Below are 15373 nucleotides of genomic sequence, written 5' to 3' on the forward strand. Positions count from 1 at the left end.
GTGATGGTCCAATTTCCACTGACAACCTGTACGATTACGTTCGTCGCCATCAAGAAAACGTGTTGCTTATTTTGGATGGCTACGATGAATACGTACACAGCGCAGAAAGAGAATCACCTGTTCTTAAAATCTGGGAGAAAAAACAGTTGAGGGATTGTTGTGTTATTATAACGTCTAGAGACATGAAAGGAGAGGGGATGAAAAGTTCCAGCGATGCTCAATTTGAGATTGACGGTTTTGACCGTGAGCGACAAGAAGAGTTCGTCCGCAGATTCTTAGAAGATGATCAAGATGTTAAAGAGTTTTTTCAATACTTAAAGCAACAAGACCTAAACGATGTAGGAAAAATACCTATTTTGCTTGTGATGTTGGTGTTGGTTTGGAACGAAAAGGATTGTGGAGGACTACCTTCATCACGAGCGATGATTTTTGAGCAGTTTATACAGACTATGTTTAATCATAATATGTCTGAACGAAAAGAAAAGCAGGCGGAAAAATTTGACGACCACAAAGAAGAACTCTGTAAAGTAGGAGAACTAGCTTTTGACGCACTTCTACAAGATTTACTTTATTTTCCTGTCAGTAAACTGGCGGATCACGTTTTGACTGAGAAACTGATCAAGGCCGGGTTGTTTCAGCTGCTAAACATGTCCGCTCTTAATCCGTGCAAAGGCGTACACTTCATTCACAAATCCATGCAGGAGTTTTTGGCTTCTTTATTTCTAAAAGAAGAACTGTTATCTCAAGAAAGTAAAAGCAATCCTCTCTTCAAAGTCGATTCAATTGAAAAGATCTTTAAGTTGAATGAAGTTTTTAAATTTGCTGCTGAAATGTCAGAAAAAGCCGCGCGCGAGATCTTGATCTATCTGTTGGGAATGGCGGCGAAGGAAGACGGAGAGTACAGCCTCGACAACCAAACACCGTCAGCGTCAGATTTGCCAGAAAAACAAACAGATCTTTTAACTTTATGTACACAGTTTTTCTTCCAGTGCTCAGCACACACTAGAAAAGAACTTTTCCCCACTTTTCTTTCTAATCTAGGAGGTGTTTTCATTTTAAATCCTGACCAGCTGAACATCGCAGCAACGGAAAATTTTGTTAAAACTACCGCTTCAGTTATGTACATATTTTTCTCTGATAGCGACAAGTATACAGAGCAAAGTTATAATAACTTAATAAGTCTAGCACAACAATTAAACGCCGTTATAGTTAGTAGAACAGGAGAACAGAAAGCATCAGAATTTTTGAATGTATTTCCATGGCGTAGAGTAGACGAGTTTTTTTTAATGGGAGAAGAAAACAATTCTTACCTTTATTTTACTAAAATTGTAAAAAAGCAATATGATGGCATCCCTTCTTTTCCATATAAAATGGTAAAGGCGTTAGTTAGTTTAGATGAGACAACAAAGAGGAAACACATGAATGGTGATGAGTCAAGTGAAGAGAGCAGGAGCAGCTGTTGTTCAAAGCGTCATGGTCTCTCCAGGGTTCGTGATATTTATGCTGGATTTGTGTACAGGTCAGAAGTGGAACTGCTGGGTGAGATGATGCCGTTTATCACCGCTCCACACGCGATAGCGGTTTGGGGTAAAGACGGTGAAGTGTACGATGCTGAGTTAGCAGAGTCTCTACTGAGGGGCATCCGACCAACACACAAACTGAAGTTCTTAGCAATCGGTGGTATCAATGTGACATCATCACCTGCTGTCGAGTTCATCGACTTTTTATTCAAACAATATCTTCCAAACTTGGAATCGCTCTACATGTCAAGGAATCCTCTTCTGGGTGCAGGAGTCAGCAGCTTGATTAATCATCTCAGCTGCGCTCCTCACCTGAAGACACTAGACCTTGTAGAAGTGAAGATGACTCCACAGCAGGTGAAGGATCTCACATCTGCGATACAGCAGCACGGCAACATCACTTGGCTGTACTCATCCTACCACGTAAGTTTTCCAATTTTATCGTAATTTGTTTCTTTATCCTTTGTTTACGGTTTATTTCTAATCAGCTCTTGCCTTTCACCATTTTCTTTTCTTTGTCATTTTTATACTCGACAAAACACGAGATTTTGTATTTGAAATCAAATCAGAAACTTAAGCAGATTCAAAGTATCATTTCAAATTCATCTCTTTCAACTGATTAAGCTAACTGCATAACATGTTTTAACAGAGAACGTTAAGAACAAGTAACTTCAGCTGATATTAAAACATGGAGTTGAACACAAGAAGGAAAATTTCGTTTCTTCAAGCAGCCATAAGGTGATATTATTGGGCGAAAACAACACTGAGAACTTCCAGCTAAACAAAAGCGCATAATTTCCACAGTATTAATTTCTGAATCAATTTTAATTCATACAGTTCATAAAGTAACAAACAACAATCATAAAAGCAAATGAAAGATGTTCAGTTCATGTTCAACGCAAACAAAAAAGCTTAATTAGTGTGCTATTTGAAAAAAGTGAACAGTAAACACATTGAACTCACAGCTTTACCTTTATCGTCCTGGGCCCCTACAAAATCAATTTAAGTCAAATGAAGTTTTCTTGAAAGTCCAGAAAACAAAGAAGTCTTTTTTTATGGCTGTTCTTTTGTTTGTTAGTTCTTGCGTTTCTTTGGCAAATGCTGGTTCTTGAAGTTCGGTGAAGCGTTGTTTTTTGGAATTGTTTCTCGAAGACAACGGTTGAAAGCAACACCAAAAAAATTTTTTCACAGGTAAACACTTCGCTGTTCTCCACTGTATAGCAAAAGTGCCCATTTTTTCATCGCGTAAGTAGCCTAATGTTTTCAACTTTCCAAGAACACTCGCCATATAAATCAAATCCTGCGGAGCTTTGCGCTGTCGTAAAATATCCCTATAAATGATGTTTCCTTGAGCTTTTAACAACTCCTTGGTAAAGAGTAAAAATAGGTGAATCCTTGCCGTATGTAACATTTCCTTGATGTTTTCTCATTAAGACGGAATGCACCAGGAAATTGAGTAATTTTAATTCTCAGTGAACAAAAACCTTGCACCAGAATAATTTAAAGAATATTGCTTTCTTTTTTACATTTTTCAAGGGCTAAAAATGTAATTAGTCATCTGTAATAACACTAAAGAAATTCTTTCGTGAGAGTCCGAGAAAATGAATGTCACATTTCACAACAATTGTGAAACACAGGTTAACGTCGCCGTGGAAAAAAACTACGCAGTTCCTATACAGCACTATATTAAATTCAAACGCAAAGAAAGACAACACTCCATATTGGCGTTATAGGGGGAACACCGCTCCTCTATCGGCGTGACGTTCGACTTCTTCATGTGACAAAAGCGTGACTAGAGCCCAGCCTATCTCCCAAGCGGAGTGTACCGCACTGGATCGGACCAGTAGGACCAAAAACCTCAAGCAACCAAACATATTACATGGCAAAATAGCGCTAAGTCGCCGAAAACACTTCAAAACGGCCTGAGACGCGGGCAAACAATAAAGAATACAACAAGGCAATAATGTAAGTCGATTTTATTTAAAAACATAACATTTTTTCTCTCTTTTAAGAAAAACCGTTTACATCCCATACAAGGCTTTGTAAATAACCGTTTGTAACACAACACCGCTCGCGAGCAAGAGTCAAGTCCGCGTTCCTGTAGTGAGCTTGGGCCGCCTCTGGTTGCGGGGCGTCAATAAAACCAGGAACATGGAACATTCCGGAACATGCCGGAACATCCCGGAACATGAAAAAATAAAAATAATTTTCATGAAAATAAATAAATAAAATAATAATAATAATGATAAAATAATTTTCATAAAAATTAATAATAACTTAAAATAACAAAAAACCGAAAGAGAAAGAAATAAAGAAAAAGAAACTCGTATCATCTCCGGGTATGAGAAAACAATATTTTGTCGCAAATAATTTGAGGGGCGAGGGTCTATGGAAATGACAGTAATGAGTGAGGGTTTGCTTCTAAATTCAAAATATATTCAAATGGGTCGCGAGGAGGGGGTTTTTAAGCTTTACTCACACAACCGGCTACCTCTTGTAAATGTTTGCCATGCGATTTAACGGTTATTCATTTACGGCTTTGCGACCGTAAGAAGAGGTTAGGGGCTCGTCGCTTTGGACTTTAGTAACTTAATTACCGACTCGGCTTGACATGACATACTGCACCGACATTTCAGACCATAGCAGAACCGCAAATGGTTAACCGCCAAATGATTAACTCATGGCAAACGATTAGAAGAGGTAGCTGTGTGAGTAGAGCTTGAAAACCCCCCTCCTCGCGACCCATTTTAACAATAACCATTCCCGGGAGCTCTGGCGCGTCACTCTCCATTAACTGCGATTTACTGTTTCACTGTAAATCTTTATAAAATTCCATGTGTAAGATGTAATTTTGTGAAATTTGACATTCATTTTCTCGGGTTACCATGAGAAATTTCCTTTGGTGTTATTGCAGATGACTAATAACAACTTTAGCCCTTGAAAAATGTAAACAAGAATTCAATGTTCTTTAAATTATTTTGGTACAAGGTTTTTGTCTACTGAGAACTAAAATGGCTTCTGTCTTAAATTTGAGTTCATCCCAGAGTTCATCCTGAACAGTTTGCCGTTGAAGAGCGAACTGAACAAACTACAAAAACAACAAACGATGTCATTCAAAGCCTAGTGACGTGGCGATAGCTGATTGGTTAAATCCACCTCGGATGATTTGTCGCGTGGTTGCATTTTCCCGCCTTTCGTTTGATTACGTAACGAATTCCCGTCCACAAAAACAAAAAATTCACTGTGATCTGTGAGTTTTGTGGGGCAGAATATTTTGGAAAGAAATAATGTTTAACACTCCGTTTCTGTCATTAACAAACTTCCGACTACGGCTGTCTACTCTCTCTCTCTCTCAGAACGCACTCAGTCATGTATAGACCACGAGAGGCCTGTTTCAGGCGTTCAGAGAGTGCAGACGGCGTAAAAAGAACAAAGGGCGAGAAAACGGCGAGGGGTTTTAATAGGGGACCTCTCTCCCTCCCTTGCGATTTCTTTTTACGCTCCTCTTATCATTATTTCGTGCCACTCCCCACTATCTGAACGCCTGAAATATGGTAGCCAAAGGCGTCTTATATATGTTTTCGTGGAAAAATAAATGCTTTTCCTTTTACAGCGAAAACTTCTTAGCTGTTTGGCAAATCTCGTTGATGTCATCTTTTAACATTTTGTTCCTACCATACCTACTGGCTGTTAAAAAAATCAGTGTTTTACGCAGATTGGTAGATCAACAAAAAAATTGGAAAAAGTCGAAGTGATGTATGATTTGTAAAAAAACAGCGGATTATTTCCTTCACGATCAAGCGATCGGTGTAGTAAACACCCGCGAATAAGAAGCTAGTGGATTAAGAATCCCCTGAGCCAAGCAAGATCAAGCAGGTTCTTATATGTTGGTTACAGTTAAATTACGATAAACAATTTAACCAAAGACTGTAACTTTCAAATTGCAAATTAAAAGTATAACAAGAACATACTCTCATGGCGAGGAAGCCCAAGAGAAGCCACCGGGCTTATACTGTACCAAACTGTATATAAATTCGGTCATCGATTTTGTTATGGTGTAGTAATACAATTGTCAATAAATACTGTAAATTTGAGGACTAAACCCAAGATTATTTACTTTTCTGGTAATTAAGAATCTATTATTATCTCCTTCATAAAAATTAAGAACCTAATTAAGAACCTAGCTGGTCTATCTTGCCAATAAGTACCCCAAAATTTACCAGACTTAAAAGTAGGTTCTTATTCGCTGTTGTTTACTGTACGACCTGTACCCTCATCCGGTTGAGATGGTTGCGAGTCCTGTCAGTTTGAATTTAGTACATCTTGTCAAAGCTGTTGTCAGATAAACATTTTTTCCGCTTTCCCACTTTATATATTCGTACGTAGATTCTATCCTGTAGTACCATCCTGAAGGTTTTAAATGTGTACACGTACAAACTTTACGAAATAGAGATGGATGTTTTTAAGTATTGTTTTGTATTTTGTTGAAGGATGTTCATGGGAACCCCATACCTAAATGTAAATGGCCATCAGAGAACGACTGGAATAGTCGGTTTCCTCACCTCTTTCAGGTTAGTCATACTGAACTTCTTTTATGTAAGTTAACTTAAGCAATTTTGTTCTAAAGTTGAAGACTTTTAGTATTAATGTGAACAGTTCAATTTTTCTGTCCGTCCGTTACACGCTTAGCCTCCCATTAATAAATTTATAATTTAAAACAAACAATAAACTTGTAATCCACAGATGATCCACAAGGGCACATTCGACGTTTGACTTTTGAGGAAAAGGCTAAGTGATTTTAGAGTGAAACAAATCTTGCATCGAGTTGATAGCCTTATATGTACACCCCAAAAACAGCACTGGCAATCGTCTTTGCTCACATTTAAGAGCAATAATGGCTCTTGACTATCACAGTAGATTAGGCGTGGAAAACAAATCAGGCCGATTTTTTGCGTTCGACAAGTTTACTTTACAAAATCTTGCCAACAAATCTGGGTGCGTGCGAACCAACCTTTTATACTTTTTATACATCACATCTGAGGTGAAAGAGTACTATGAGGCGCTGTTTTTATCATACAGACCTCAGACAATTGGCAGTCAGTTTCACAATTTTTCAAGACAAATTGCATTCACTCAATATTCAGGACCATCGAAACACGCGTGGGCTTTTAGCGAAATAGCCTGAAATTCATCCGATTGCTTCGAGTCGTTTTTTCCTCTCAACAACGTCTGAATCGACCGGCCGTTAATGCCGTCCAGAGACGTCACTCACTACCCGAAAACCGGGTAGTGATTTTGATTGGTTGATTGTCTAAACATTCGTATAATTATGTATAATGATATTCAGCGGATCGTATCCCTGACAATCTTTTGTTTGGTTCAAACATTTCGATAAGCTCAATCTTTATCTTGAACAGCAAAATTGCCCTTGTCTTCGAAACTGAAATGCTAAATTGAACTGCGAATAAAGAATCATTCCAGAGAGTCGGTAGGTTTTTCATTTAGAGCCGCTTTGTGGTTTCGGCGGCCGGCGATTTTGTTTACGCGAATTTTTCTGAGATCAATGTTATAATTCGACCTTCTTGCTATTTTTACCGTCACGTGTAAAGCAAATCATTGTGTTTTTAAACGAAGTGAGTGTTCCGTGTGTGTTTATTTCATTGCGTGATTGCGACCGGTTCAGAGTTGTACTGCATGCAGTTGATAGTTTGAACGTTAAACATGAATTACAATCGAAAAAAATAAAGCAGTTGTGTATCATGCAGACATTTCCAAGCGATATTTCTCGGTTTGCCACTTGAAAATCGTGTTTTACTTTTTGCATGAATTAAAGTAAAGTTCAAGGAGTAATGACGTCACTGGACGGCGTTAACGGCCGGTCGATTCAGACGTTACTGAGAGAGTAATAACCACTCGAAGTAATCGGATGAAATTCAGGCTATTAGCGGAACCGTTCAAAAAATTTCCAAAATCACCTATACGGCCAGCCGGTTCGAATTTTTGACAAGCTCCAAATTTGCAAAGAAATTTTAAAAGAGTTACGCTTCAACATAATAAAGAATTTATTGTGTTTATTTTTTCTTGATAGTTTTATGACGACGATGTGTAATCTTAAAAAGCGTTTGATACACACGGCATTTTGAGTACTCCTGCAAGCGATGTTCATGAACATATACTCGACCTGGATGGGTCGACACCTGAGCCCGCGATACGGTCAGGTGATACTGGTCAGCGGATACGTTTTTTTGACAGCTGTCAATTGATCAGAACATTGATGTGCAATCAGTTTTCCCCTGGGCTCCCAAAGTAGCTAGAAAGTGTGAGAGTAAACATTGGTATGCCTGTGGTGCGGACGGACGGTCTGTGTACGGTCACGTGATTACCAAATTTTCTCGGATGGGTAGTTTACTACATTTTCTTACCCATGGTGCTCCGCTGCGCGCTCCGCTAATAAACGTTGAAAACCATCGACGTGTTAGCGTTATGATGTGAAGTGCGGAAAATACAAATTTAAATGAAGATATGATCGTCGCAGTGGTAATTGCACTTTAAGCAATTGCAAATAACTCGAAAAAATTTTCGGGACTGCATTTGCAATTGCTGAAATTGCAATTACCACTGCAACGATCATATCTGCATTTAATTTTTTATTTATGTTATTAGAGTCCAGCCTCCATGTGCAACCATTGCCAGTATGCGACCTTTTTACTAAAATACCAAACTTCTCTCAGTCAAAGCTTTTGCAAGCTGGCTAGCCTCTTGTAAATGCACTTTTTCAACTGATATTCTAACATTGTCCATGTTTTAAAACTGCTCGTTTGCGATGAGTTGACGTAGCGAATAATGCCACTATATCCAATGTTCGCCTTATATACTAAGAAATTCTTGAAAATATACGTGGCGATTTTAGTGACAACACGGCGGTCACGGCGGCATTTAACGGGGAAAGGGGTGTGCCGCTTTGTCCCCTAATCCCTTAGTTGTCACCAGACCATACTCAGCTGCATTTTGCCGCTCTGGTCCAGACAAAACACTTAAGATCCCACCCTATATATCCCAGAAAAACTATGAACCGGAAAATCCAGTTCTTCATACCGCTGATCAAAGATTGTAAATATTGTAATATACCTCATTCTAGACTCTACCTCAGCCTGTAAACCACACCTTTAACCGTGGAAGTGAGGTATATGTTACATTCCCTTGGGGAGGGAGGGTAGTGATTTATAAGGCCAACTCCAGATAAGCATGCATCATGACGATAAAACAGTAAGGAATTAACTAACCCACTATTAGTTGATTTCCTGTACAGAAAGTTCTCATACAAAGATGCTCTTTCATCTCTGTATTGATGCATATGTTTCATCATCTGCAATAGACCGTATTAGGCGGTCATATCGCACACGGCACTTTTGAAATAAATAGCATTGCATTAATCGTTGGTGATCCACAAATTCAAAACCCAGAATATCTGTTTCATGCAGTCATGATTGACGCCTAAAAGATTAAATTGTTGTAGGTTTTGTCAGTTTATATCATCACTCGTTCTCGTCTCACTTTCATTTGTTCAGACTGAATTGCTTAAAGACCCTCATGTACAACCAAAGCAAGTGTCCACCAGCAGTCCTACCTTAGACACTCGCCCCAGTTGTCAGGACGCGCCATTTACTGTTGCTGTTCCAGCGCCCTCCGCTTCACCTGGTAAGGATTCTTACGACATCTTAATTAAAATTGCGAAGTTTACAACTCCTATGTGAGCATAGAAATAGAACAATGACACGTGGTTGGTTTTTTCTCCCAAAAGGAATTCTTAGTAAAGCTTACTCGGCTTGTAGGATTTGTTGTTCAATGTAGATCGTTTTTTAATAACGTGAGGGTATTCGACTGTATATTCTCTCAGAATTAGCCACAAAACGTACAAGCGAATCAGGTTTATCAATGGCGTTTGAAAGCGGATAAATGTTATGAATCAGAATGGTCAGTCAGGATTCAGACCAACATTTTTCAATTAAGTTAAATACAGTCTTTTGCAAAGCAACATTTCTGTCTGAAAAGTTACCACGTACAATACTATCACCATGTTAATTTCCAGACCTTATTTCTTTACAGCTAGTACATTGTTACTGCGAGCTTTTACTCCTATGGCCCATGGACCCAATCCTGGCTTCCATGTCCGTCCAAACCTCTCCCCTCAAGGTCAGGCTCAATATCACATCCCTTCCCCCTCAGAAGATCCAGTTGACTGAACAAATGGTGGACGTTCCTGTAAAAAGTCTCTGAAGCTTGAGCCACAATACTTTGGTGTACACAAAATTTCGATAGTGGAGAATCGTACAATCTCTCTGCAAACTTACTACAGTGAACAAAGAAACAGAATTTTAAAATTTGTTGTCATCTAACTCAGACAGCTTTCTTCAAGTTTTCATTGTTTTTCAGTATTTGTATCTATTTTGGTTAAATTCGTCTGTAGTCTGTCATTGACACAATACGACTTTTTAGAATGCTATAATGAAAACTCTATCGGAGAGTAACCCGGATCAAGAATATTTTCATATATGCAATCTGTACTAATATTAACTGTATCTTCTTTTTGCTGGATACGTAAGACTTTGCAGTATTTAAAAAAGGGACAACATGATCATGTATAAAAAGAAATTGAGTGGTTTTTTTTGTAAATAAACAATAATTTAGACCTTTTTAGCCGCTTTGTTTCTTTCTATTATCCTTACATGATACAGTAATTCAGTCTCAGATCTGGAGATTTTTTCTGATTGGGTCAGAAACAATCACTAAGAAAAGCTCTGTTCTGATGGGCTAAATATAAGGTTTTATGTTTTTCCCACGGGAGTAGGATTTTTGCAATGCTGTTTGAATAACCATGTTACAGATATGTTTGTCATTTGCTACGTTGAATTTTAATAGAAAGGACAGTGAAGTGTCCAAAAATACTTCGTCCACTTCATTCACGAAATTAATTACTACCAAACGGTTCTACAATGTAAAACAAAATGGAACACCCCCCTGACGGGCAGGACCCCCCCCCCCGATTACCTTTAATTACTAAAATGAGGTAAAAAACAATAACTTCAATGAATCAATAAATATTTTTTCTCTGTAACTGGAAAACGGAGATTGGGTCAGATTGAGGAATTCACGCTAATTACGAGATTTTTTCCACTACATTTCAGACCTGACTCAAAATTTAATGTCCTATTTCTTACTATACAGTTACAGCACGATCACGTTGATGCATTTTCTTAGCTTTCCAGTAGCTGATTGATTTGTTACCACTTTGCAGAAGAGCTTCAAATTGGTCACAGGCAAATTCTGCCCAAAATGTCGAATAGAAGAGAGGTGCTGTGGTTGCTAACCATACATGTCTAATTTTTTAGCAAACCATTCCCTATTAAACACCAAAATTTTAAAAAATCTATTGGGAATTTCACAAAAGCCTAAAAGGCTAAAAACATCTTACATACCCAGCTGGAGCTGTATATACCTAAGAGAGTAACCCCCGCCCCTTCGCCCTTGTCATTCACTTCATTTTCTTCAGACCTTAACCGCACTTCATGAACAGGTTTGTGTTATGTTTTATATAGGATTTTAAAAAGCTGTATAGCATTTGCCATGATCAAAACACAAAACAAGTGTACCGTGTGGTATTTCATTTCTTACTGCTCTCGGTGTTTGGGAGAACTTGAGGTATTACGGTGAATTTTTTATGGGTATAGTGATACACTGCTACCACCCCCCCGGGCAATATCTGAAAAGTGTGCCGCCTAAAATTACTCTTTCCTTAGCATAATATCACATAACGTTGTGTGCACAGTCGAATAGTTTTCAATAATGATCCGTTGTTTCTCTCCAAAATATCGCGTTATTCCAGCCCAGACGTTGACGTCATTCAATGTAAATATATTTAATTACTGCATAACACACCGCACCCAAACCAGCGCCCACTAATCTTGTACATATGTCTCACTTCCTAGGCAGATGGGAAAGAGCTTCAATATCTCCAATGCCATGCTAACTGTTCGGTTTTCCAAGTCTTAATTTGTCTTAAATCAAAGAAGGAGAAATCGGGTACCTCAGTATTATGGCTGGTTTTTGGTGTATCCTTTCCCCCGGATCCATTCCTCATTTATGTAAAGCCATACATTTGGATCGCCCAGTGACGTCGGTAAGCAGACTTTCTGAAATTCGAATGTCCACTGTTGTTAGTTTAGAAAGTTTAAAGTTCAAGGCAGTAATGAATAAGCAGAGAATGAACGCCACTGAATTACTTCTTTATTTGTGACTTGTTTTGTCACTAGATAGTATCTGCAGTGTATGCTTTAGTGCTAAATGGCGACATTGATAAGGAAATGAAGGTCTTAACAAACTTGCAAGCTTCTATTCACACAAAACTGATTCTGTTTTATTGAGTCAACACTGCATGACCCTTTCTATGATGCTTCTTCTTGAACTCAATAACTTCAACTTGCAACGGAATTTTTCTGTGAAACGATGATCAGTACACTTAGTAAAATTAGTAGCTGAAGATCGATGACCGTCGTGAACGTCCAAGTCTTTCAATAAGTTTATGATGTTCTCAGTCTTAAACAGACTTCTGTCTCCTTCTGAACGCAAATCATCGAAAATCAACAAAGCTGCCACTTCTTTTAATCAAAACAGATATCAATAGTCTTTGATCAATTGCGTTGCAAATAAAATACAGCAATGTGACAACATGAAGGTGGATAAATGATATTCACTTATGCGTTACTTAATTCAGTGAATTACTTACTTTGAAAATTCTGGACTCAGTCATTCTTGGTAGATTGGTCTGTTTTTACAAATGTCTCTAAACTCTGACGTGACTATGTTCACACAAAGTTCTGCTGATTATCTTTTAATCGTGGTCAATCTTTTTCTTTTTTTTTGGACAGGGACTGAGTGTGAATTAAAGTAGGTTGCATTTTTATTCAGCCACTGTTGGAGCTTGTCGAAGCCGTTTACCTACATCGGAGATCATCAACAGGTTTGTTTAAGATTTTAAAATACTTAGATTGTTCATGAAGTGAGTTAGAACTATATCCCGAGGAACTCAGGAAAGACTATTTGTATAAATCCTCGTTGCAAATTTGTGTGATCTCTGCTTAAAAAAATGATAAACTGAGTATTTTCGTCTTAGAATTCAGCTCATATATGACAGTACCCCCCTCCCCCGAGACCTTACTTATCTTTACTTAACAGTTCTTCTGTCCCGTTTTTTTTCTCTACATTAGAAATTTGGTCCTGAAAAGTCAAGAGGTTTGTACTTATCAACATTTTACCTTCAGCTGTAGATTTTTGATCGGAAAGGTTAACTTACCCATTTTATGAGCAGCTTAAGAGAAGAGAATCATCTAAAGAATCAACATGACGCATTCAGTGTTTTTCAATACACACATGATCCATAAAATCTTTCGCCAATAGAGCTAAATTTTACGGATATTTAGTCATATAATATTTAGATAAAAAGATATAACTCTGCTACTACTCTTATTGATACCATAGAAATTGTACTAACCTATTTATCGCTTCTCCCGATAATTGACATAATTCGATCCAATTTCCTCATTCAGTTTTCCCTTATCGCATTCCAATCTTTTTGCAGATCAACCGAGCAAAGTACTGGGGCCTAAGACTGAAAGTACATGTGACAATTTTTCCGGCAGCTTCTACTCCGCAATGAATTGCGAGGTCAGCTTTTTTTTTTCAGTTGCTTGGCTTAATTGTATTCAAAAGGTAATGGTAAAAGGTAATGCTCCATCTGTAAAGGTTGATCGATGTGGTTAACGTTTACTCCAGGCTTTTGAAGCTTCTTCATAACTGAACAGTGGACTACACTGAATCAACGTTGAAAGGTAAGCTTCTTAACCTCAGTAAAGCTGTTTTTGCTTACTATGGATCTATATTTTGTTCATTCTAAGAGGAAGTCTTTTTTTAGAAGACTATATTCTTTCTTTTTCTACAATTAATGTGAATTATTTTACCCACTTGGTGTTAAACACCAGTTAATGCAGACCTTTATCAGGACGTAGTACTCGGTAATACTCGATATTTCTCGATTGATTAGTTATAATAATCGATAAAAATCGATAATCACAAATTTGGCTGGAGTCCCCCATTTTTTTTTTCATTTGAAGCTGAAGTAGCAAGCGGTACGACGGTTGACTTATTGAGTGGTAGAACTTAAGATTTGTTGAAAGGAGCATGACATCGTGACGGAAATACAGGAAAAAATAACGGATTCCCATTTTTGGATATTTTAGGGTATTTAAAGAATACCCACAAAAATCCCAAATTTGGAAGAGTGAGACAAGTCCCAAACAGGGAACTTGGTTGGGAATTCGTTGGTTGGGACTTGTCTCACTTTGCCAAATTTGGGATTTTTTATGGGTATTCTTTAAATACCCTAAAATATCCAAAAATGGGAATCCGTTATTTTTTCCTGTGAAAATGATACGAGTCACGTTACATTATTGCTCTTATGGTTGTGTTTCCTATCGATTTGAGCGCATGCAGTACCCCTGAGTACCCTCACAGGAAAAAATAACGGATTCCCGTTTTTGGATATTTTTGGGTATTTAAAGAATAACCAAAAAAATCCCAAATTTGGAAGAGTGAGACAAGTCCCAATCTGGGAACTTGGTTGGGAATTCCCTGGTTGGGACTTGTCTCACTTTGCCAAATTTGGGATTTTTATGGGTATTCTTTAAATACCCAAAAATATCCAAAAATGGGAATCCGTTATTTTTTCCTGTGCCTGTAGTGACATACAAATTCGTAGGGTCGATATCATTAAAGCGAATAAGTGTTATGGATATGTTTATTGACTTTAATATCAGTTTCGAGTTGCTGTTTATCAGTTCTAGCGAGTGAGGATGGACTAAACACAACAGAAAAACGAATCAACCAACTTGGCTTCGCCCATTTTTATCTTTTCGATATTTTTCAATCAAAATTGATAAAATCAATTGTTTAATTGCAGAAATCGATAATCACAAAAACTTGACCGATCGATTTCCATCGATTTTCGATATTAATTGATAAATTTTGATTGATTACTATTGATCTGAGTCGAGTATGGAAAATATCCATTTGTTACTTCCAGATAATGCATAAGTCAAAATTTATTAAAATTCGAATTACGGTTAGTCCCAGACAAAAATGTACCATTTGTGGCCAAATATCCCTACCCCAAGTACCGGCAAGTTGAAAAGGGACCACATTACCTATCAATGTAAAGGGAGTGTGGGGGGGGGGGGTTCAAATTCCCTGCCCACAGGCAAATCATTCCAGTGAAATGCACAAAAATTTCCTAGAGCTGATAAGTTTTATCAGGGTTGTTACAGTAAGGGAAAAGTCAGGGGAAAACAAAAATTTTTCAAGGTCAGGGAAAAGTCAGGGAACTCTGTTTTCTGGCGCAATGCATCAAGGTTGGCAATGGGCCTTTAAAGGCAAAATTAAACCTCTCTGAACGTTTTCAACCTGATGGAGTTTTCTGTTTTGAAAATAGAGCTTCTGTTTACTTTGATACAGCAGTTTATTAAACGTTTAGTTGATCCTAGTGCACATTGAACACAGAAAGATTCAAATATCCCCTCCCCAGGAGAACAAGATCATTCTAATGCCCCACCCCAGGTCCAACACACAATCAAATTCCCTCCCCACCCCATGCCCTGCCTTACTTTTTGCCATTTATTTCAGTGAAACTGCATGGCTGACCGAGACAGTTGCTATGACTTGGAGTGAAAGACTACTGATGGAATTAATTTCATTTTAACAAACAAAAGTATTCCCTTACAATACTAGCCTCCCTGCAGACGTCC

At 38.0% G+C, this 15373-nt stretch overlaps 1 protein-coding gene and 1 long non-coding RNA gene across 2 annotated transcripts in view; both read left to right on the top strand.

Annotated features, from left to right (window-relative positions):
- LOC140948878 (uncharacterized) overlaps positions 1–10213 on the top strand; it is a 12149-nt gene extending 1936 nt beyond the window's left edge. The window contains exons 3-6 of the mRNA XM_073398144.1: positions 1–1943; positions 6011–6091; positions 9089–9218; positions 9627–10213. The exon at positions 1–1943 is cut by the window's left edge and continues 417 nt beyond it. Of these exons, the coding sequence (XP_073254245.1) occupies positions 1–1943; positions 6011–6091; positions 9089–9218; positions 9627–9763 (2291 nt within the window). The 3' untranslated portion in view covers positions 9764–10213. The remainder of the gene's footprint in view (positions 1944–6010; positions 6092–9088; positions 9219–9626) is intronic.
- Positions 10214–11362: 1149 nt separating this feature from the next.
- On the top strand, positions 11363–13400 carry LOC140948597 (uncharacterized). The gene is made up of 5 exons (XR_012167058.1): positions 11363–11697; positions 12446–12537; positions 12785–12809; positions 13156–13241; positions 13350–13400. It is a non-coding gene; the product is annotated as an uncharacterized lncRNA (long non-coding RNA).
- Positions 13401–15373: the final 1973 nt, after the last annotated feature.

This window comes from Porites lutea, chromosome 9, assembly GCF_958299795.1.
Source record: "Porites lutea chromosome 9, jaPorLute2.1, whole genome shotgun sequence".
NCBI lineage: Eukaryota > Metazoa > Cnidaria > Anthozoa > Scleractinia > Poritidae > Porites > Porites lutea.